Source organism: Heterodontus francisci, chromosome 6 (assembly GCF_036365525.1).
Source record: "Heterodontus francisci isolate sHetFra1 chromosome 6, sHetFra1.hap1, whole genome shotgun sequence".
Taxonomy (NCBI): Eukaryota; Metazoa; Chordata; class Chondrichthyes; order Heterodontiformes; family Heterodontidae; genus Heterodontus; species Heterodontus francisci.
The window spans coordinates 129,924,351-129,949,503 of record NC_090376.1 but is presented as its reverse complement, the minus strand read 5'-3'; the positions used below and the strand labels follow the sequence as shown (position 1 = coordinate 129,949,503).

Here is a 25,153-nt window from a genome sequence, read left to right as displayed (position 1 = left end):
CTGTCAGAGGATACAGCAGGATATAGATCGGTTGGAGATTTGGGCGGAGAAATGGCAGATGGAGTTTAATCCGGACAAATGTGAGGTAATGCATTTTGGAAGGTCTAATGCAGGTGGGAGGTATACAGTAAATGGCAGAACCCTTAGGAGTATTGACAGGCAGAGATCTGGGCATACAGGTCCACAGGTCACTGAAAGTGGCAACGCAGGTGGATCAGGTAGTCAAGAAGGCATACGGCATGTTTGCCTTCATTGGTCGGGGCATAGAGTATAAAAATTGGCAAGTCATGTTGCAGCTGTACAGAACCTGAGTTAGGCCACACTTAGAATATTGTGTGCAATTCTGGTTAAAATCCCAGAACCCTCTCCTTAACAGTATTGTGGGTGTACCTACACCACATGGATTGCAGCGGTTCAAGGCGGCGGCTCATTACCATCTTCTCAAGGGTAATTGGGATGGGCAATAAATGCTGGCCTCGCCAGTGATGCCCATATCGTAAGAATGAATAAACAAAAAATTAGGGTGGACACCACAGACAATTTAAAGTGCTCCTGTGAAAAGGAAAATTACTGCCACAGTGTAGCATGGCAATCAGTGTCTGTTTAAAAATGGTAAAAAAAAACATTTTGTTGTCTACAATTTTGATTGTTTTGTGATTAATTACCTTAAAGTATGTCCTTTATAAGTTAGCTTAAAAATGTTTAATTTGAATTACTATTAATTCAGTTATTTTTGTTTCAATAAAAATTAACATAAGAAAGCTTGTAAGAAAATTGAGCTACTGCCTGGTATTGCTTAATATTTAAAAAAATTGCTAGAAAAGTGCATGTACAGATTTCTTTCTTGGTTGGCAGAGTGCATGTGGCATAGTCTGCAAAATAACTCCAGTTTTGCTGGCTGTGCTTCTCACTCTACAGTTGAAGTTCTCAGACAGGTAGCATAGCATAACTGCTATAAGAGATTGGATTTACTTGTACTTGATGTACCATGCACCCGCAAAGCTTTGTAGGTCATTAGGAATGTGAGTGCAATGATAATTAATTCAGCAGGGAATGAATGAAATGGAACGAGCTGACATAAATACTTAAATTAATGTATTGGAATTTGAACAGTTAAAGAATAAAGAGGGGTATCCCAGGAATGCATGACTAGTTCAATGATTTCCTCTAAGAATACAATATAAAGTAATTTTTCAATTTGGATCCATAAACCTATTTATGCCTATTTATCTTAAACATTAGTGCATCTATCATTAATCGCCATGTATTTTTGCGGACGAGACAAAGGCTGGTGGAGTTGCGGATAATGATGAGGACTGTCAGAGGATACAGCAGGATATAGATCGGTTGGAGATTTGGGCGGAGAAATGGCAGATGGAGTTTAATCCGGACAAATGTGAGGTAATGCATTTTGGAAGGTCTAATGCAGGTGGGAGGTATACAGTAAATGGCAGAACCCTTAGGAGTATTGACAGGCAGAGATCTGGGCATACAGGTCCACAGGTCACTGAAAGTGGCAACGCAGGTGGATCAGGTAGTCAAGAAGGCATACGGCATGTTTGCCTTCATTGGTCGGGGCATAGAGTATAAAAATTGGCAAGTCATGTTGCAGCTGTACAGAACCTGAGTTAGGCCACACTTAGAATATTGTGTGCAATTCTGGTCGCCACACTACCAGAAGGACATGGAGGCTTTGGAGAGGGTACAGAGGAGGTTTACCAGGATGTTGCCTGGTCTGGAGGGCATTACCTATGAGGAGAGGTTGGAAAAACTCGGATTGTTTTCACTGGAACAACGGAGGTGGAGGGGCGACATGATAGAGATTTACAAAGTTATGAGCGGCATGGACAGAGTGGATAGTCAGAAGCTTTTTCCCAGGGTGGAAGAGTCAGTTACTAGGGGACATAGGTTTAAGGTGCGAGGGGCAAAGTTTAGAGGGGATGTGCGAGGCAAGTTTTTTACACAGAGGGTGGTGAGTGCCTGGAACTTGCTGCCAGGGGAGATGGTGGAAGCAGATACGATAGCGACGTTTAAGAGACATCTTGACAAATATATGATTAGGAAGGGAATAGAGGGATATGGGCCCCGGAAGTGCAGAAGGTGTTAGTTTAGGCAGTCATCAAGATCGGTGCAGGCTTGGAGGGCCGAATAGCCTGTTCCTGTGCTGTACTGTTCTTTGTTCTATTTGGAAACATTACACTTCTATTAACCATTTTGAATTCCTGTAAATTAATGAAGAAATACACTAAAATAATGAAACACAATAACGGGTAAAAAAGTTACAGGAAGAAAATCCAATATATAATACTTATACTATAAAACCTTCAACTAAGGCTTGAAGGTTGTCAGGGACATGGAGGGATTTTTTTCCATAATTGAAGGATGGTAAAAATCATAGCACGGGGACTGAGAATGAAGTGTAAATTAGAGTGAGTGAATTGAATTTTTAAGTTTAACCGCATATCATACCTGAAGTTTCAGTACCATTTGCGCATAAATAACAGTGAGTGCCATTAGTCTTACTGTAATTTTGATAGCAAAATCTATGCCCATATTTAGTTCTTACAGAAATAAAAAAAACTACAGATGCTGTTAAAACAGGAAAGAAGGAAGGGAAAGAATGGGGGTGTGTGACTAACTGGATTGCTCTTTGAAAGACCTGTACAGACTCAATGGGCAAATGGCCTCCTTTAGTGCTGTACCCCTAAACTATGCTTCTATGGTTGTTACTTTTTCTGCTGTCTCTTACCACTGGAGACATTCAGTTTGAGAGGAGGAGGAGAATGCAGTGCAAGAGAAAGGGGAAAAGAGTGGAAACATGGTCTCATGAGCAGTATTGTGCCCACCATTAAAAAAAAGTATGCAGAAATTTTATTTACACACAAGAAAAAAATCCATTTATCTTCAGATATTGAACTTGTACTCGCAGCTACGAATTTAAATTTGTAATTTATATAACTCTCCCACACCCAGTTACTAATGGCAGAAGTCAATGTGGATCTCACTGGCAAACAATTACCTGGGGAATTTTATCTTAAACCTGCAAATGTAAAGAGAAAGTATGAGATCAAAAGTTATATTTAACTCATTGTTTTGAAGAAATTGCGGGCAGGGAAGAGAAAAAAACAATAATCAGTACATTTTATTCACAGGCACCAGCCTACAAAACTAGCAACAGCCCCTGAAAACCTAATACAAGCATCAAAAATTTGACAATTCAAGAACAGCCCTTATTATAAGCTTTTGAGATGGAGATAAGTAGTTGTACGGCTTTGTTACTGAAGCTGTCAGCAGACCCAACATTCTTTCACTTGTGTTTGAGAAACAAATGCACATGAAAGCCAGGGGGGCGGGGTGGAAATCCAATTGTAAAATACCCAAAATTGGCAATGCTTTTTGGGACATGTTCCTCAGAAAAATTAAATGTTTAGTAATTATGCATTCTGGTTAATTTTAAATACTAATATATTTCCCAGTTGAGAGACTTTTAATCTAAGAAAAAGAAAAAGTGATTTGGATTTTCAACAGGTCCTCACTTCCCCAACTGTCATTCCCACATCTTCCCCTCAGTAAAATTCCACGGAAACACTGAACCCCATTCAACTCACCACGCCTTCACAGAGACACTGGGGGGAATTTTAACTCAAAAGAACAGATTGGTTTGGGTTTAGTGCGATGAGTTAAAAATCTGAAGCCCAATCTCAATCTGTCCACTTCCTATATTAACGGAGGTAGCACGGGTTTGGGGGGGGGGGGGGGGGGGGGCACAGGGGGCAACCAACCCACTCACAGGAGGCGGTTTAGACATTTACATATTATAATTAGGGTACTTTCCTCAGAATTAACCACCATTTTAAATTTAACCCCGGCCATCTGCGGTTCCGAGGCCTCAGAAAACCTGGCAGCTAAAGGGAGGGTCCAGGAGGTAATTGCCTTTTCACTTATCTGCTGGATCAGTTTACCTAACCACTGTGATTCGACGTCTCACCTCCTTCCAATCTCCCCTCTGTTCCAGACCTTGACTTTCCCCAAAACACCAGCCTCCAATCTCATCCCTCAACCTTTTAGATTATCCTCTGGTTTCCGATCTTCCCCCGACCCCTTGAACTCCCCTCTGGCCTCCAATCTTCCCTCCATACCCACCTTCCCCTGGCCTTTCAGATCCCTTCCTCCTTTCTTTTTGCTCCCTACTTGTGGCACTGAAGGCCTACTTGCCCAACCGCCAGCCAACCTCTCAATCTGGTTGGCTGCAGCTGACAAACGACATCAAAAAATGGTAATTGAATCTTGCTGTTAAATTTGGCAGGACCTGTCATTAAATTTGGCAGGATCTGAGGGAAATCCATTCTTTCTGGATTCCCGATGCAATACTGCCTCCCACCCCCACCTCACCTGCACTCTCTCTGTCTCCCCCCTTGTTCATACTTGCATTCTCCTCTCCTTCCATCTTGGCACTCTTTTCCTACTCCCCTTTGAAACTGGCATTGTTTTCCTCCTCCAAAATCCTCAGTTGAAGTGGGTATCCTTTCCCACTCTCAGTTCATGTCAGCATACCACTCTCTTCACCCTCTCCCCCATCATCCCATCCAGTAAATGCTGGCACTCTCCCTGCCATGTTTTGTCAGTTAATGCTGGCACCCTCCTTCCTACTCCACCTGACAGCACCACTTCCAGCTTCTCTTACTTTACCCTCTAGGCAGCAATCCCTGTTTCTGCACACCTTCCATCTTCATTGACATGTATTATCTCTTTCTCACTCGCTCGCCCCTGCTGTTAATGCAAAGAATTTCAGCTTCTGCATACTGTAAGCAGGAAGCCTTGCTCTTGTGAAAATCTGTCTTTAATATACAGCAGCCAGGATCCCTTGCACTAATGGCAGGACTAGAAGAGTGACACTGGGGCAAAGAACCTGGCTTTTGTTGACTTTGGCAGCAAACATTAACCAGGCCTCGAAATGCGAATGCTAACGTGAAATGCTGATGGCCTGGCATGCACTCTTGATCTCTAGTTATTTTTAATGATGTTTGTCAAGTTCGATATTGCCGTAACATGAACGAGTGAAAAAAACAGCTTTTAGCAAGATCTGCAATTTCTTCATTGCAGCTTTTTTATTAAGCCACATAAATGGCCAATTATAAAAATTTCTGAAAATGATTAGTACCTCAGCAGAAATTGTAGGTAAAGATGAAAATTGCCTCTACTGATCTTAGTTTATATCTAAATTCAGTCGACTGTAGAACACCTAATCTGACTATGATCATATGCTCTCTTGTTTACACCGAAAAGATCAAAAAAGGTGATTACAACAATTTTTTCAAGTTTCTTTTGAAGTTAAATCATTTTATAACAAAAAAATGTGAAAATAAACTAAAAATTAATTTCATTCAATTTTAAAAATATTTATTTCTGGCAATTCTCAAGAGAATTTCAAAATATTATTTGTGATCCTGGAACATATTTGTGATATGTCACTGGGCCTTTCAAGAGTAAATGCTTGGCTCCATTTAGAGAAAGACTCCATGAATTTGTGGTAAATGTATCTTCCACATATGATGACGTTAATTAAAAATATTCCAGAATTCAGCTTTTGATATTTCAGAATTTAGTTATTGGCACATATTGCTTTCAGGTGAGCATTTAAGCTTTTGTTGTTCCAGAACGAACAGCCACTAAAAAATGCAAGCTTCACAACGTTTCAGTTTTACAGTATTGGGGCTGTGGATAGTCCCACTCCCTGTGGTACTACTTGCTGATGACTACAGTTTTTCTGCATGCCTTTCTAGAGTACATGTATTCCTTCCAAATCATCTTGGATTATGATCAAATGGGACTTTTGTTATTCTTGCTGTATTAGTTCAGCGTGCTTTAGCTGGCACAGAGTGATTGGGATCATATGAAAGGAACAGGCAAGTTTAAAACTGTTAGCGTTGGTTTAAAAAATGTATAAAATCTCTTATTTATGCTCAGCTTAAAGTAGTGTGACACATTTTGGATAAGTATCACTGCACCAGTTACCCACTTGAAAACAAAATGATACTTCAATTTTTTTTTCAACATGCATACTTTTAGAATTCTGTAACATTGATGATTCTCCTCAAGTGGTTTAACGTAACAACCAGGTTTACACAAGGGCTTAAATAATTAAACAGAATTCAAAAACAAAATGCCCCCTCCGCCCTGGTAAATTTACAGCGCAACTAGCAGGTCAGTAGTTTTAGCCTCTGGATTCATAACAGCTCTGTTTGTTTGCTCTTGGTTTATTACATATTTAATGGCAGTGTTTTTCTGGGACTTAAGTTACCCTCAGGTAGGAATTCTTGACATTTAACCATATGTACAAAACACAAGCATTAAAGGCAGAGACCTTGAGAGAATTGGTGAAACAAAAGCAGGGGAAGAATTTCCCACGGCCAGTTACTTCAACAGAAATGTCAACATGTAACAGTGAGGAGTCAAAAGGCAACAGGGAGAAACAGAAAAATAATATTTTGTCAGATATGAAAAATAAACTGCATATTAAAAAATGGAGAAAAAAGCGCAAATCAATTGTTCTATAGAAAATCACAATACAATTTTACAAATGTAACTCTGGCACTCCAATGTAAAGGAATTTATTAAAATTTATGCTTCCTCATTAAGTTCAGTTATCTCACCTCCTTTTCTTCACAGTTCACTAAAATGAACATAAATGCAGCATGTAAACAGGAAGATGTATTTAAAAAAAGTAATTTCTCATCAAAACAAGCTGGAATAAGAAGCCATTTTGAAAGCTGAAATCAAGCTGGGACAGTTTGATTTAAGATCTTCTTCTTCTTGGTCTCCTTGTCTTGAGAGACAATGGGTAAGCGCCTGGAGGTGGTCAGTGGATTGTGAAGCAGCGCCTGGAGTGACTATAAAGGCCAATTCTAGAGTGACAGACTCTTCCACAGGCGCTGCAGATAAAATTGGTTGTCTGGGCTGTTACACAGTTGACTCTCCCTTTGCGCTTCTGGCTTTTTTCCTGGCAACTGCTAAGTCTCTTCGACTCGCCACGCTTTAGCCCCGCCTTTATGGCTGCCCGCCATCTCTGGTGATCGCTGTCAACTGACTTGTGATCAATGTCACAGGACTTCATGTCGCGTGTGCAGACGTCTTTAAAGCGGAGACATGGACGGCCGGTGGGTCTGATACCAGTGACGAGCTCGCAGTACAATGCGTCCTTGGGGATCCTGCCATCTTCCATGCGGCTCACATGGCCAAGCCATCTCAAGCGCCGCTGGCTCAGTAGGGTGTATATGCTGGGTATGTTGGCCACCTCGAGGACTTCTGTGTTGGAGATACGGTCCTGCCACCTGATGCCAAGGATTCTCTGGAGGCAGCGAAGATGGAATGAATTGAGACGTCGCTCTTGGCTGGCATATGTTGTCCAGGCCTCGCTGCCGTAGAGCAAGGTACTAAGGGCACAGGCTTGATACACTTGGACTTTTGTGTTGTGTGTCAGTGCGCCATTTTCCCACACTCTCTTGGCCAGTCTGGACATAGCAGTGGAAGCCTTTCCCATGCGCTTGTTTATTTCTGCATCGAGAGACAGGTTACTGGTGATAGTTGAGCCTAGGTAGGTGAACTCTTGAACCACTTCCAGAGCGTGGTCGCCGATATTGATGGATGGAGCATTTCTGACGTCCTGTCCCCATGATGTTTGTTTTCTTGAGGCTGATGGTTAGGCCAAATTCGTTGCAGGTAGCCACAATCCTGTCGATGAGTCTCTGCAGACACTCTTCAGTGTGAGATGTCAATGCAGCATCGTCAGCAAAGAGGAGTTCCCTGATGAGGACTTTCTGTACTTTGGTCTTCGCTCTTAAACAGGCAAGGTTGAACAACCTGCCACCTGATCTTGTGTGGAGGTAAAATTCCTTCTTCTGAAGACTTGAACGCATGTGAGAGCAGCAGGGAGAAGATGATCCCAAACAGTGTAGGTGCGAGAACACAGCCCTGTTTCACGCCACTCAGGATAAGAAAGGGGTCTGATGAGGCGCCGCTATGCTGAATTGTGCCTTTCATATTGTCATGGAATGAGGTGATGATACTTAGTAGCTTTGGTGGACATCCAATCTTTTCTTGTAGTCTGAAGAGACCACGCCTGCTGACGAGGTCAAAGGCTTTGCTGTGATCAACGGAAGCAACGTAGAGGGGCATCTGTTGTTCACGGCATTTCTCCTGTAGTTGGCGAAGGGAGAACAGCATGTGGATCTCTGTGCTCGAAAGCCACACTGTGCCTCAGGGATCATTAGCTGTATAATCAACATGCATATGTATTTAATTATGCAATACTGTAAAGCGTTTACTCAATGTAACCATAATTTGAACTTGGAAACAGTGATTGAATCATAAATAACTGATATTTCCTCTTGATTTAAATCTGTGGCTTTCAGTCTTGCAGGAAGTGAACTTGCAGCTAATTCAGCTGGTAAGTTCGAAAACTGTATGTGCATCATGCCAATGGAAGCGATCAAAGACAATAACCTCCCAACTATTCTTCCCCTAAAGACAAATAAAATTGAAATCCAAGGCACGTGAACTGGCCAAGAGTTGAAGTATTTGAGCTCTTGCCTTTGAACTAAATATGGATGAGTTTCAGTTTCCTACTTCTTGAACTGTTCAACACACATCCTCAGTCAGGCACCAAAACGTAGCACCGCAGAGTAAAGATGCACTTAATGGTGAGTCCTAGAATCAGCTTAACTGATAACAGAACTGATTCATGCCCACGGCATTGACAATAAGCATGGGTAACTCCATATAGAAACTGAACTGTCCCTGGCTGGCTGGAGTTAATATTTAGAACCAAAAGGAAAAATGCTACACTCTCTGTACTCTACATTTATTTTGTTCATTTACAGAACTGAAGAGGATGAAGCTGTCGTGATGCAGATCAGTCTAACAATGGAGGAAACTTCTGTCAACTAGCTCAACACTTCCTTGACACTTTAGTAGGGCAACACCCAACAGAATGGAACACCAGCCCAAATTTTATCCAGCAAAGAGAGGGCAAAAATAGATTTTTTTTTACAGGAATTACCCAAAGTCTTAGTTTATGCAGCTAAGAAGCAGGCAATATTATCAGCTACATTTTAAACTTATGAACATCTGTGAGAATTGCTTCATCTAGTCTATTTTGTGATCCCATAATAGCTGGGAAGGTAACTACTGCTATCTTAAGCCATACAGATGAGCAAGGGCATAGCTTTGATCCCTGGTCTGTGCAGTTGAATTCAGTTAGGATGGCCTTAGTATCCCTAAGCTAGGGAGGTAGATAAATCTGTCAGAGTTGCCCTTCTGATCATTATTTCAAGTCTTCTACTGGAAAGTGCACGAGAACAAGTTCTGCAGTAATTATCCCCTGGTTGGACAGCCCCGATGACGTTCATTCTCTTGACTGGTACATGAAAAAATGGCCAAGTGAAGAGGGCCGGAATTTTTCATTCGGTGGGAGACCCCGTCCACTGGTTGAAAAGTCAATGGTGAGCCCACCTCTGCCAGGCCTGGGGAGCCAGACTGGGATTTTTCACTCCCCAGGCCTGGTCTTGGGTGAACTTCCACCTCCTTGAGGCAGAAAGTCCTGCCTAATGGAGCTGCCAGCCAATCAGCAGGCTGGCAGCTCTCAGTCCCAGCAGTGCCACTGGGAGCAGTGAATACTGCTGAAAACCCAGCCATCGAAGGAAGAAGGGTGACCTGGGAAAGGAGGTAAGTTTTTCAGGCCTCGCTGGGGACAATTGGTTGGGCCCTGGCGAGGCAAGGTCGGGGGGGGGGGGGGGGGGGGGGGCTGGTTGGGGGGGTGTGGGGGTAGTGTTGTGTTTTAGGGGCAGTTGGGGACTCAGCGGCGGCCCTCCATGGTGTACAGGGTGCCTAATCAGGAGAGCCCCCACCAGCCAGCAAGAAGGCTGCCTGGTTTTACTAGGCAGGCTTTTTGAGACCTCAGCTGCCCGCCAGCCAAGGGTAAAATACCTGAGGTGATGGGCGAGGGCCCTTAAGTGCCAAATGATTGGCCACTTAAGGGCCTTGATTGGTCTGGGATGGGAGGGCCGTTTCTTGCCACTGCTGCCCCACGTAAAATTGCAGCGGGGGCGGGAGAGGGTCAGGAACAGCACCCCCCACTCCCTCCCACTCAATTTTAGGCCCCCAGCCTGCACGCTTCGGGGCATAAAATTCCAGCCAAGGTGTCAGACAGCTAATGGTTCCCTTGGAACTGTGGCCCAGTCTAGGCACTGCCATCAGGAAAGGAGAAAAATAAGACATAGTTTCAAGTAGTCACCTGGAATTTCCAACCAAGTTTAAATGCTGGACTATCTGAAGAGGTATGTCAAAATTAGTCATGTTAGCATGCTCACTAAAATTCCCTTTTCAAAATCATCAAGCGAAGAGGTACTGGAAATAAACAAAATATTTTTGCAAGGAAAGTACACAGACATATAAATAATGCTATTTTAAGATTGATGAAAGCAAAATAGCTAATTAAACATGAATGTGGTCATAGGTTCATAGTGTAGTAAATCACTGGTATGAACTAGCATCCGAAGAATTCATGGCAGCAGCTCTGCCCCACCACATGCCCAAACAATTCTAACAATGGCAGAAAAGCTGATTGTCTCCTTCTAGTTTAATTATATCCATTAGAAATATAAGCAGTGCAAAGATTCACTGGATTGCAGTCCATGCCTCAACGCACAGAAAAATAACATTTTTGGAGGCCTTTTTCTCTCTCTTGGATATTGTCTGCTTCCAATTCTCCCTGTGTACACCACAAAGTGGCCTTTGGATTTATCTTCTAGCTATTGGGTAATCATTAATGTATTACATATGTATTCCTTTTTAACTACAACCCATATGTAGACAAAATAAAATAGCACTTTCCTGTTACAGATGGAAAAGACCTCAAGCACCAGGGAAAGGGAAGGACCACCCTGCTCTGTCAAAAATTTTGGTGAAGATACATATTAGGGCTTTTGCAAGATCATTCTCACAATGCCTATTTATAAAGAAACCCAGTTTGTGGTGAAAGAAACCACTTCAGAAACTGATTAAAGTTTCATAAAGCATTAAATGTTGCTTTGTTATTATTTCTAGTGGAATGCATAATAGAGTTGGTGGCAAGGGTTTGTGGCAGGAGCTGAAATGACAACTTCAGTCTTCTCAGTGTTTAACTGGTGGAAATTGTGGCTCATTCAAGACTTGATAGTCTGACAATAGAGAGGAATGAGAGTAGTAAGAGAATCACACTGCACAGAAGGAGGACGTTCGGCACGTCACATCCGTCCCGGCTCTCTGCAAGAGCAATCCAGCTAATCCCATTTCCCTGCTCTTTCCCCATAGCCCTGCAAATTTTCACCCCTTTTATGCACTTGTCTAATTCCCTTTTGAAAGCTTTGATTGAATCTTCCTTCACCATCCTTTTAGGCAGTGCATTCCAGATCACAATCCCTCACTCTATAATAAGGTTTTTTTCTCATATTGCCTTTGGTTCTTTTGCCAACTACTTTAAATCTGTATCCTCTGGTTTGTGACCCTTCCACTAATGGTCACAGTTTCCCTCTATCTACTCTCTCTAGACCTCTCATGATTTGAACACCTCTATCAAATCTCCTCTCAATCTTCTCTGCTCGAAGGACGACAACCCCAGCTTCTCCAATCTGTCCATGTAACCGAATGCCCTTATCCCTGGAACCATTCTAGTAAATATCTTCTGTACCCTCCAGACCCCTCTTGAAGTGCGGTGCCCAGATTTAAACACAATACTCTAGTTGTAGCTAAACCAGTGTTTATAGATGTTCAACATAATTTCCTTGCTTTTGTACTCCATGCCTCTATTTATAAAGTCCAGAGTACTGTATGCTTTTTAAATAGCTTTCTCAACTTGCCCTCCCACCTTCAACTATTTGTGCACATAGTTGGGAGAGCTAAAGCTGGTAGTTGTTCACTTGACATCTTCAGATGATGTTACCAAAGGGGTGGGAAGAGAAGCTATTGCTGGACACGTCCTGGCTACAACTGGATAAGTAAGAGTGGAACTGAGTGAAGACAATCCCACTGCACTGGAGAGCAGAGGAAAGATAATGCAGGAGCTAAGTGTTAAAGACTGTATGGAGGCCAAGGAGGATAAACAGCAATAAGGTAAAGCCTGACTTGGGTATAAAATTAAAACCTGACCCACGCCCGACCCAATCACAGCCAACTCGAACCCGACCCGGGCCCCGAGTCCTTCTATTTTTTTCGTGCCCGACCGACCTGTAAATCAAACATGTTATAATAAAATTACGTCAAAACGCAGATTAACAAGAAAACAATACAAAACAAACCCGACCACAGCCAACCCAAACGTTGGACACCGGATATAGACCCGAACCCGACACATGTAGTTGGGTTTCATCGGGTTCAGGTCAGGTAGTGAGGCTCTACGATAAGGGACCATGATTACTGTCAGAGGATGTCATGTGCGACTGTGGTTCGATCCATTTTTGTGCTGTGGTAGAGATGGAAATCAGATTGGAGAAGTTCAAACATGCAGTTGCAGGAAAGATGGGAGATGACAATGTGTTGAAGAACTTTTGAGGGAGGGAGAGGTTGGAGTTGGGGGGGGGTGAGGAGTGATAGTTTGCAAGGACAGAGGCATTGAGAAAGGGGTTGATGATGCCCTTTTAAAAGGGACATGGAACAGTACTTAAGGAAAGGGAGCCATTTACAATGTCATCTAACATAGGGGTCAGTTCGGGAACATCGGTGGTCAGCATTGGTGGGCACAGGATCAAGGAAGCAGGAGATGTGTCTCATAGACAAGATGGGCATGGAAAGGGCATGAAGGAAGACAGGAGAGAAACTAGAGAAAGGTATGGAATCAGGGTATTTGTTGTTGGGGGAGGGGAGGGGGGGTTTATGAAGTCGATAGTGGAGTCAAGAAGCCAGGGATTTTCTTTGGTTGCCAGGATGATCCTGGAGTAGTGGGTGGATTTTGCAGAGGACATAGCTTAATTGCGTCTGACGTGATCCAGCCAGATCTGATGAAGGATGGCTAACCTAGTTGTATACTAGATACACTCAAGTCTGTACCCTTTGGACTTGAGAGACTGAAGATGGAGGCTATACCAGGGATAATAACCAGGATGGGAGAAGGTTTTACTGAAAACATGGGAATCAAAGACAGAGGTGAGAAAATGCTTGAGCTGGTTGAGAGCTGCAAAAGTATTGTGGAAAATGGAAGGTCAAAGGCATGGCCATTGACATTTTAAAAGTGTAATTTTAAGTGACTTGGTGAATCTTGAAAGAAACAGAGGTTGGTTTAAAGAAAGACAGACTTGCGAAATATAGTGCTTTTCACAACTACCTATGAAATACTTTTAAAGTGTAGTCACAGTTGTAATATCAGAAATGTGGCAGACAGTTTAGGCACAGCAGGCTCTCACAAACAGCAATGCAATAAATGGTCAGATAATCTGATTTTGTGATGTTAATTGAGGGGCAAATGTTGGCCAGGACACCTGGGATAACTCCCTTACCTTTCCTTGTAATAGAGCCATGGGATCTTTTACGTCCACCTGAGACGGCAGACAAGGCCTCAGTTTAATGTCCCATCCAAATGACGGTGCTGCCGACAGTGCAGTACTTCCTCATTAATGCACTGGAGTGTCAGCCTTGTTTTTTGTGCTCGAGTCCTGGAGTGGGGCTTGAATCCACAACCTGCTGACTCAGAGGCAGGAGTGTTAACAACTGAGCCATGGATGACAAACCATGTGGTTTGGGGTAGGGAGATGTAGGTAGAAATGGATCAAGGAAGTGATCGGAGATGGCCTTGTCTGTGATTGAGAGCATGGGAGTAGCGAGACTACATGAAATGACAAAGTTTTGGGGGGGGGGTAGCTGTGAATTTGGGTAAAAGAGTTCATATGGAGAGAGGTGTTTCAAAAAAACAGGAGGGCAATGAAATCTGAGGAGAGAGGCAAAGGGAGTTTAAATGGACATGAAAATCACCAAGGATGTGGAGTGCTAATAAAGCCATGGATTTATCAATATACCAGAAAGGTTAAAACAATTGGAAGAATACTGATTTTAAAAGCAAGTCAATTTATAATTTGCTGATGGAAAGAAACATTCGGCAATTGTTGAAAAACAATTTTCCAAAAACTGAGAGCTTAATAAAATAGTGGGCTAGATTTTGCAGGCAGCAGCAAAGCATCAGTGCTGACCTCGAAGAAAGCTGCCCACAAAGAGCTAGCAATCTCTGTGGTGTGGTTTTCCCCTTTCCCGGCAGCAGTTTAAATCTGGCGCCATGTCAAGGGATCTCCGGCGTACCGACGTAGCGATGTCAGCAAGTAGGATAAGCAGACAATCACACTGAAGTATTCTCACAGAGCAAACCAGAAAGTTAAAAGCACTTTTCCTTCACTATTAACTTAAATTTTCAGATAACAAAATAAATGATTATGATTGGATTTAGATAGAAGCCAAAATATAAATAGATAAATGAACTGAAAAAAAAATTAAAATGTGAAATTTTATCAGAATGGAGAAATTCCACAAATATTAAATTAGCTTTTTAGTGCCAGTGAGGGTATTTAGCAGTAATTATGAAGTTAGTACACTGTTAAAAATCCAGTTACACCTCATTCAACAAGGTGTAATCTTTTCAAGGGTTTTTACAGCTAGACTAACAGAGTAAAAGTTTTTTTTGAATTCACTGATTACTCGGGGATTGCACTCTAGTCGGAACCTAAATAGCGCACCCTCTGGAGGAGTGTAGAATCACTGATAGCAACTTCTGGATTTCTGAGTTGTTCTGCGCACGCTTGGACTCCCGAAGTTGCTGTCAGTCTCAATGGACTAATGAAACTGATATTTTTGACATCATTAGCACCACAAAATTCGGGTCACTACTTTTATTGGTTCCATTTTTATCAATGCCTGCTTTCCTTTATATATTTTTAAAAAATGCAAACTCCCATTCTGCTTTCATCACTGACTTGTTTTTAAAAAGCCTGCAATATACAAAAGAGCAAAATTAGATTTTGAAAGTCTTCCAAACCTGTCGACAAAAGGTATATTTATTTAAACATGCTTTCATGATGTGTTGGCTGGCATTTCAATGACATGATACTGACAGAACCAGTTTTTCTTTATGTGGGCGACAAGACATCATTCAGTTGACAAGCTGTCCAGAATTTGTTTTTTCAAATGCTTAGAAATACCCAACAAGAAAAAAGCTGTCCACATGTACACATCAGGGGATATAACTAGTTAGAATAATCAAAAGCATGATTCTAGAGCTATAATAACATTATCAGTGGCCAAAACAATAAAAGTTGAAGTAGTGGTTTACATTTCTACATTGCAATGGACCCACTACAAATATCTATATTTTCTTTCTCAGATAGCAATGCATTGTCCAATGTGTTTTATCTGGCAGCTGCTGCATTACAATTCCACATTTGTTTCTGTACTACTTCTTGTGGCAGTTTCTGTTTAATAAAAACCAGGATACTTTACATTCCTTGGAACATACTTTTCCCTTACAACATTTAGCAAGCGGCACAGTTTCACTTAAAAAAAAATCAAATACCACGAACAACATTTCAAAAAGGGAGGCGGCGTTAGTTTCAACCTGATAAAATTCAGTATTACATTCAGGATTATCTCTCATAGAACAATCTGCTTATCCCGATCACCATAAACCATTCCAACAAACTATTGTACGGTTTTCAGGACACCACAACATTTCAGGTACTTATGAAAAGCTCCATTCATATTGCAAGCCAGTAAACTTTAAAAATTAGACTGATGATAGTAATCAACTACTGTGTTACAAACAGTTGGAAAGGGGTGTGGGTGGTTCCCACTGATCGCAATAATGTTTGGTTAAAATGTTGCGTTAGCCCCCGAATGTCTTTTGGGTCAAATAAACAGACAAATTACAGGTTTTCCTGTAGGTTTAAAAAAATATATTTTTACACAATTCCCAAAATGGTCACAACCTCACCCATACACACAGACACACAAGAATAGACAGGGAGAAAAGGGTAGGTAGTTTAAAGTCCAAAGTGAGGTAAGTGCTCGTGTTGAATCTTCTTAGGAGGAAAGTCTCTCTTAAAAGTGCAGGTCTGGGTGTTTGTAGCCTTGAACTTGTTGAGGTGTTGTAGATTCTAGTGATTACAACTCAGCACAAAGCTGGTGGTGTGGAACTTGTTATCTTCACAGATGGAGAGTCTTGAAGTCACTGAAGTGATGTCTTTGCTGTAGTGATTGTTCATTTATTGTTCAGCAGGGTTCTTCTTATTTGGCCGGATCTCTTTCACAGCCTCTGGCTGGACTGCTTTCTGAGATATTTGCTTGATCTCCCCTCTCTCTCCAGAGGGCTAGCTTTTTAAGGTAAAAATCCACCACATTCGAGAAACGCATGGCCCTCTTCCCTGATGTGACCACACAATGGACAAGGATGAGATAATCATGGCTACTTATTGATGTCTGAGTGAGGACCATGCTGGTAACAAGATGCTACTTCATACCTATTTATTTTGGTTTAGGCTGTGAGTCATTCTGTCTCCAGAAGCCTCTGTTAGTTTAATCTGTTGTGCCTAATCCTCACTTACTCTTAAAAGAATCCATGGAAGCGGATTGGTGAAAGGTATATCAATATTTTATGCACACACTAAATCATCAAGTACAAGCTCTCACTAACTTGCACAGTATACTACCCGTCAAGGCACGAGGTGATCAGTCTTGGACTTGTGGCTGCTCTTCTGTTCTCTGAGCGCTTGGCTCAGGGGTATCTTGTTGAGTGTTCTTCCCTGGGGTTCTCGTGCCTTCCCCAGTTTCAGTCAGGGGTTAAGTCTTGTTTCCAAGACCCTCTCCTCTTACTTACTCATTGGGGTCTGGTATAATGACATAATGATAATTCCTTATTTGGCTCAGTGAGAACCTGGTTCATTTCTTTACAGTTTCCCATTCTCTACTGTGAGTCAAATCGTATCTCGTGTCCATAGTGACTCCTTTATCTGGTATGTGCAAGGACGCTGAGTCTGCTAGCATCGTTGCTGTTCCCCTTTCCACCCAACCCCCCTATGTTTCAACACATTGTGTAACTAGCCTTTTGTTTCAACTAAGTTCTTATTTGTTTTTACTGTATGTGTTTTTACTGGGTCTACAAATCATGCTGAAAGCGTCATTAATGTGCAATAGTGCTCCTTTCAATTTCAAGGGGGTTCTCCCCAGAGCTATTTCAGACAAGGTTAATGGGTTCCTTCTTTATAGACAGGTTTGTTGATTTCCAATACAGGAGGGGTTCCGTGACCACTATGGTACAAGTGTCCATGTTCTTGTGGTTTGTTTAACAGTTGACTTTAATTTATAATTCTTCCATTTGTTTATTTCATTACAGCTCCTTTTGTGCATGACAACTGTCTCAGAACTTGTGAAACAACTTGGGAAAACATTCAAATAAAAAGAAAATACTGCAGATGCTGGAAATCTGAAATAAAACCAGAAAGTGCTGGAAATACTCAGCAGCTCTGGCAGCAACTGTGGAGAGAGAAGCAGAGTTAACGTTTCAGACCTTTCATCAGAACTGGCAACGGTTAAAAATCTAATAAATTTTAAGCAAATGAAGCGGGGGTGGGGGAAAGGAGAACAAAAGGGAAGGTGTGTGATAGGACAGAAGAGATTAAATGACAAAGATGTCATATGACAGAGGCAAAGAGAGTGCTAATGGTATGGTGAAAGACAAAGCATTAGTTCAGAGAGTGTTGATGAACACCTCTGTCCAAAAGCACAAACATGAAAAACAAAGTTTAAGGCAGGTACATGGTTAAAAAAATAATAAAATTAAAAATTTAAAAAAGGCCAGTCATGCTCTGAAATTATTGAACTCAATGTTGAGTCCAGAAGGCTGTAAAGTGCCTAATCAGAAAATGAGATGCTGTTCCTCGAGCTTGCATTGATGTTCACTGGAACACTGCAGCAAGTCAAGGACAGAAATGTGGGCATGAGAGCAGGGTGATGAATTGAAATGGCAAGCAAGTGGAAGCTTGGAGTCATGCTTGTGGACTGAGCAGAGGTGTTTTGCAAAGCGGAAAAGCAATGGGGACTGGTTGGGCCTCATTTCAAGGAAGAAGCGGACAGCACTCAGACCGTCCTGATGGGGGATGGAGGTGCAGAGAGATTGTACGTCTATAATGAAGAGGAGGCAGGAAACGGGAAATTGTCAAAATGATGTAGGGCATCAGAAGAGTTACAGATGTCGGTGAGAAGAGACTGGACCAGGGAGAAAAGATGGAGAAAAGATAGAGTTAAGATAGGAAGAAATAGGTTTAATGGTGTAGCAACAGGCTGAAACGATGGGTCGAACCCCCATCCACCTCCACCCTCCTCTGCCTGGCTGAACTTGTTTTCATATTGAACAACTCCACTCACTTTTTTCAAGTAAAAGGTGTTGCAATGGGTACCCGCATGGGTCCTAATTATGCCTGTCTTTTTGTGGAGTATGTCGAACACTCCTTGTTCCAGTCCTACTCAGGCCCCTCCCCCAACTCTTTTTCTGGTACAATGATGACAGTATCGGTGCCGTTTCCTGCTCTCGCCCCGAACTGGAAAACTTCATCAACTTTGCTTCCAATTTCAACTCTTCTCTCACATGGTCCATCTCCGACAGAACCCTTCCCTTCCTCAACTTCGCTGTCTCCATCTCTGGGGATAGACTGTCCACTAACATTCAATATAAGCCCATTGACCCCCATGGCTACTTTGACTACACTTCCTCTCACCCTGCTTCCTGTAAGGACTCCATTCCATTCTCCCAGTTCCTCGGCCTCCGATGATCTGTTCTGATGAAGAAACCTTCCACAAGAATGCTTCCAAAATGTCTTCCTTTTTCCTCAACCTGTGGTTGACAGGGGCCTTATCCGTGTCTGACCCATTGCCTGCACATCTGCCCTCACTCCTTCTCCTCCCTCCCAGAACAGTGACAGAGTTCTCCTTGTTCTCACTTTCCACCCCACCAACCTATACATCCAAAGGATCATCCTGCGCCATTTCTGCCACCTCCTGCGTGATGCCACCACTAAATGGATCTCCCCCTACCCTCCCATCAGCATTCTGAAGAGATCATTCCCTCCGCGACACCCTGGTCCACTCCTCCGTTACCCCCGACATCTCGGCACCTTCCCATGCAATTGCAGGAGGTGTAATACCTAACATTTTACCTCCTCTCTCCTCCACCATCCAAGGCCCCAAACACTCCTCCAGGTGAAGCAGCATCTTACTTGTACTTGTTTCAAATTAGTATACTGCTGCTCACAATGTGGTCACCTCTATATTGGGAAGACCAAACACAGATTGGGTGACCGCTTTGCGGAACAACTCCGCTTTGTCTGAAAGCATGACCACAAGCTTCCGGTTGCTTGCCATTTTAACACAACCCACTGCTCTCATGCCCACATTTCTGTCCTTGGCCTGCTGCAGTGTTCCAGTGAACATCAACACAAGCTCGAGGAACAGCACCTCATTTTTTGATTAGGCACCCTACAGCCTTCTGGACTCAACACTGAGTTCATTAATTTCAGAGCCTGACTGGCCTTTTTAAAATTATTTTTATTTTATTATTTTTTAACCATGTTCCCTGCCTTAAACTTGGCTTTTCACATTTGTGCTTTCGGACAGAGTTGTTCATTATTCTGTCATTAGCACTCTCTCTGGACTAATGCTTTGTCTTTCACCACACCGTTAGCACTCCCTTTGCCTTTGTCCCATGACATCTTTGTCATTTAATCTCTTCTGCCCTATCACACACCTTCCTTTTTGTTCTCTTTCTCCACCTCCCCCCCCCCCATTTACTTGCTTAAAATCTATTACATTTCTAACCTATGCCAGTTGTGATGAAAGATCACAGACCCGAAACGTTAACTCTGTTTCTCTCTTCACAGATGCTGCCAGACCTGCTGAGTATTTCCAGCACTTTCTGGTTTTATTCGTAAAAACAATCATGTTGACTTCAGAGATAAAATATTATAAATTCTTACAGGAGAGGAAGACGACATTTGGGACACAGTGCCTATGCGGCCTCTTTGAAACAGCTTTCAATTAGTCCCACTCCCCTGTCCTTTCCTCTTAGCTTTGCAAATATTTCCTTTTTCAAGTATATATTCAATTCCCTTTTGAAAGTAACTATTGAATCTGCTTCCACCACCCTCTCAGCCAGTGCATTCCAGAGCATCATAACTCACTGCATAAAAAAGTCTCACCTCCCCCATTTCATTTGCCAATTACCGTAAGCATGAGCATTTAACTTTCTCTGCCAAGATAGTGATACTCTGTTGAGAATTATTAGGATGTTATAATTCTAATAGATTTTGCTGAGCATTGTATTTATGTACAATATTAATCTACTTATACTGCTTTCATTGTAATTTCTTTAACTGCTGTCACATCTTTTGTATATTCTTTCTTGCATTTTCATTACCAATGACAAAAGTCTTCTTAGCTTTCTCCTTTTGACAAACTGTGTTGCAGTGTGCAATGTCATAGTCTTTGATCAACATAGGTAATCTCCATTATGTAGTAGAACAACAGCAGATAAAATGTCCAAGTAAAAGAATTGAAATTTAACTACTGCATGGAATAGAGATATCTATACATAGCCCTCAAATTAATCTATCTTTTAATTAGATGATTATCCAGATCTGTTTCTACAACCTTTTGTTTGGGAGGGGCGGCAAATTTTGTCAATTTTATATTCCTGTTCTCCACTGGACCAGCCCTATAAATACTGTGGCTACAAGAGCAGGTCAGAGGCTGGGTATTCTGCAGTGAGTAACGCAACTCCTGATTTCCCCAAAGCCTTTCCACCATCTACAAGGCACAAGTCAGGAGTGTGATGGAATGAATACTCTCCACTTCCTGGATGACTGCAGTTCCAACAACACAAGAAGCTCGACATCATTCAGGACAAAGCATCCCACTTGATTTGTACCCCAATGTTAAACAGCCACCACGTTACATATTCACTGCCTCCACCATTGGCATACCGAGGCTGCCATGTGTACCATCTACAAGATGCGCTGAGGCAATTCACCAGGCTTCTTTGACAGTACCTTCCAAACCCGCAACCTTTACCATCTACAAGAACAAGGACAGCAGGCACAAGGCAACATCACCACCTGCAATTTCCCCTCCAAATCACACACCATCCTGACTTGGAAATATATAATTCTTCATTGTCGCTGGGTCAAAATCTTGCAACTCTCCACCTAGCAGCATTGTGGATGAACCTACATCACAAAGATGGCAAGAGTTCAAGGCGGCAGCTCACTACCACCGTCTCAAAGGTATTTTGGGATGGGCAATAAATGCTGGCTTTGCCAACAATGCCCACTTCCATGAATGAATTTTTTTTTTAAATTGCTGCAAATCACATTTAACTTAACTAATTACAAAACCAGTTACAAATTAATCATGCCCTTTAGATATTTTAAATACTTCAATTGTCCACTCTACATCTTTTTTGTCCAATGTATTCAGTTGCATTCCTCTATCTCGAAATTTAGTTTTGATTCCATGCATCTTTCCTGTTGCTGTCAACTGAACTCTTTCAATCCATTTCGATTCTTTGACGACCAGGTACAAAAAATTGCACACACTATTCCAAATTACACTTACAGGCAATCTATTTTGACTCAAATACTCAAAAAAATCTCATCCAGCGCTTGATTAGATTTGTTGGTAAAAACCTCATGCTGACTACAAATATTTAATGAATGGTTAATGACCACACCCAAATCCTTTTAATTTTAACCCTGTGTAACGGATGCCCTTTTATAGTTTACAAATATCAAGAAGTGGGAATTCCCAGTCTCCATAACACAGGCTAGGATGTCCTACCATTATCATATTTTCAGTGTCCCTCTATGAGAAACAAAGGAAAGTCTTGGAGTTTGCAGAAAGTTCAAGATAAATATTGCTTGCTAAGAGAAAATGATAGGGCTGATTCCCCAACTAGGGCTCACAAAGAGCAGTTTAAATGGTTTGACAATCAGTTGGCTGTCTTATGATTTATTGGCTAATGCTACTGCTCGCTGGAGGAATTAGCCCTTATATTCCCAAATATGGTTTCCAGGAAGTTGTATGTGTTTATACTCTAGAAAATAGACTACATGTGTGGAGCTCAAGTCCACAAGTTTTACGATTGTAAGAAAAAAAGCAGAGAAGTAAGCTCTCTCAAAAACTGTGTAAATCTTATATGCATACAATCGTACAACCCAACACATAAATCAATTAATAGACAACTGTAAAATTTGATCTGTTTGAGAAAATTGACCATTTTACCATAACAGTAAACTTTAATATGTTCCCCAGTTCTTAGCCTCTTGGGAAGGTGAAGCTTGTAGTGATAGTGGAACATTCCAGAGGGTATGGATAAGAAATTACTACTTTTATGCTGATGTAAATAGACTAGCTGTTGATGTAGCAAGGTGCAACTGCAAGTTTTCCTTTACTTGCTACAAAGGCTTGTGGGTTGGAGGGGCTTGAATAATGAAAAGGAGTTGGGAGCCAAAAAAATACAACTGTTATATTTTTGAACTTTGATACATGATATATTTCTTGGGTCAACATCACTGTCTGTCCACTTTGGTAAATAGACGTGATGTTCCTGTAAAACAGAATTCATCCTTTTTTACTTGCCCAATATGAGGTGTAGCGATCAAACAGACAACTCTAGTCACTGTACTCCAACTTACTGGACTGTATCATTTACCACCACATGATCCCATCTTTGGTTGTGAATGAATATATATTCAATCAGACTGAGGCTTTCTTTAACATTTAATGGGTAAATGAACACTATAAAGCATATTTAAAATGATTATAAGACTTCCTATTCTTCCCGAATTGTCAAAACAACAGATGCTCCTTCTGAGCTATCTCTCAATATAAAATAAGTCCTTCGTACACAGACTCACTTTCATATGCTGAAACACTACCATGAAACCACTGATTTAGCCCAATCTATTCTCTGTCTTCAGACTAACCAAAGAAATTAGCACAGATGAAAGTCCATAATTTGAAACTCTTAATAATAACACTTTCTGTCAAAGAATCATTGGCCCTGGCCCTCAAGAGACCAGATTCATATCTTTAACCTACAGTCAATCAAAATCACCAAAAAAGCCCAGGTTGTCAAACACATAGTATGTTTATAATTGAACGGGATAGCTTGATTCATTGATGAATGACAAGTGCATTAAATAACCTGATAGATGGGTTCCCATCCAGGTCCAAAGCCACAAATCAGAAAATGCACACAAGGACTTCTCAGACCTGACTCAGGTCTGAATATCGGCCAGACTGCAATATATATTGCCTACAAATTGAAGAAACAGCAATCAATAACTGACCTGCATCTAGTGTCCACTGTGGCCGGTAATAAATAATCCATTGTGTACAAACACGCTTCATTTTTGTCATACAATTTACCTCTTGACTCAATTCATTAGCATGGGTCTTGTGACAATCTAGGTCTTTCCGAAGGAGTGAATTTTGCTTTTCCAATTGTAACAACCTTCTTGCAAGGTGAACACTGTGACAGAAGAAAGGAGAAGGCAATTAATAGACTGAAGCATATTTGTCCATTTAAAGTTACAATGTTCCACAATGTTTCATAATTACATATTCCTTAATACAGATGAGTGCTAAAGAAGTTTAGCTTTTATAATTGAAGGATCGGGAATGTCATAGGAACATAGGAGCAGTAGGCCATTCAGCCCATCAAGCCTGCCCCGCCATTCAACATGATCATGGCTGATCATCCACTTCAATGCCTTTTTCCCACACTATCCTCATATCCCCTTATGTCATTTGTATTTAGAAATCTGTCATTCTCTGCTTTAAACATACTCAACATAAACAGCCCTCTATGGTAGAGAATTTCAAAGATGCACAACCCTCTGAGTAAAGAAATTTCTCCTCATCTCTGTCCTAAGTGGCTTCCCCCTTATTTTGAAATTGTGCCCCCTGGTTTTAGACTCCTCAACCAGAGGAAACATCTCAGCTGCATCTACCCTGTCTATCCCTTTAAGTATCTTGTAGGTTTCAATGAGATCACCTGTCATTCTTCAAAACTCTAGAGAGTACATGGCCAGTTTCCCCAATCTCTCTTCAGAGGACAGTCCTGCCACCCCGGGAACAAGCATGGTGAACCTTCGTTGCACTCCCTCTATGGGAAGGGGACCAAAACTGCACACAGTACTCCAGTGCGGTCGAACCAAGGTCTATACAATTGAAGCAAGACTTCACTACTCCTGTACTCAAATCTTCTTGCGATAAAGGCTAACATACCATTAGCCTTCCTAATTGCTTGCTGCACCTGCATGTTAGCTTTCAGTGACTTATTGACAAGGACACCCAGGTCCCTTTGTACATCTACACTTTCTAATCTCTTACCATTTAAGAAATACTCTGCACATCTGTTCCTCCTACCAAAGTGGATAACCTCACATTTTTCCACATTATATTCCATCTGCCACATTCTTGCCCACAACACACATTTCCACCTAGTTTTGTGTCAACTGTGGACTTGGAAATACTACATTTGGTCCCCACATCCAAATCATTGATATATAGTGTGAACAGCTAGGGCCCAAGCACTGAACCCTGTGGTACCCCACTAATCATAGCTTGCCAACATGAGAATGACCCATTTATCCCTACTGTCCGCTTTCTGCCGGTTAACCATTCCTTAATCCATGGCAGTATAGTATCTCCTATCCCATGTGCTTTAATTTTCCTAACCAACCTCCCGTGGGGGACTTCATCAAAAGCCTTCTGAAAATCCAAGTATACCACATCCACCGACTCCCCTTTATCAATTATTAGTACCATCCTCAAAAAACTCCAACAGGTTCGTCAAACATAATTTCCCATTCATAAATTCATGTCAATGGTTTCTTTTTTTCTTTTGGGCCTCCTTATCTCGAGAGACAATGGATACGCGCCTGGAGGTGGTCAGTGGTTTGTCAATGGTTAGACTTAAGAAAAGTATAAGATTAATCTTGTATGGTCAAATTGAATGGGGAGCTACACTTGACAACAGTAACAGTTTCAGTGCTCTAAAAAGATTGCATTTGTCCAGTGATGGAATACATTA

General features: G+C 41.7%; 1 protein-coding gene across 7 annotated transcripts in view; it reads right to left on the bottom strand.

Moving 5' to 3' along the window:
* Positions 1-25,153, bottom strand: part of pibf1 (progesterone immunomodulatory binding factor 1) — a 155,849-nt gene that overhangs the window by 24,932 nt on the left and 105,764 nt on the right. For all 7 annotated transcript variants that reach the window (XM_068034294.1, XM_068034298.1, XM_068034295.1 and 4 more), the window contains one exon: positions 23,485-23,587. In XM_068034294.1, the coding sequence (XP_067890395.1) occupies positions 23,485-23,587 (103 nt within the window). The remainder of the gene's footprint in view (positions 1-23,484; positions 23,588-25,153) is intronic.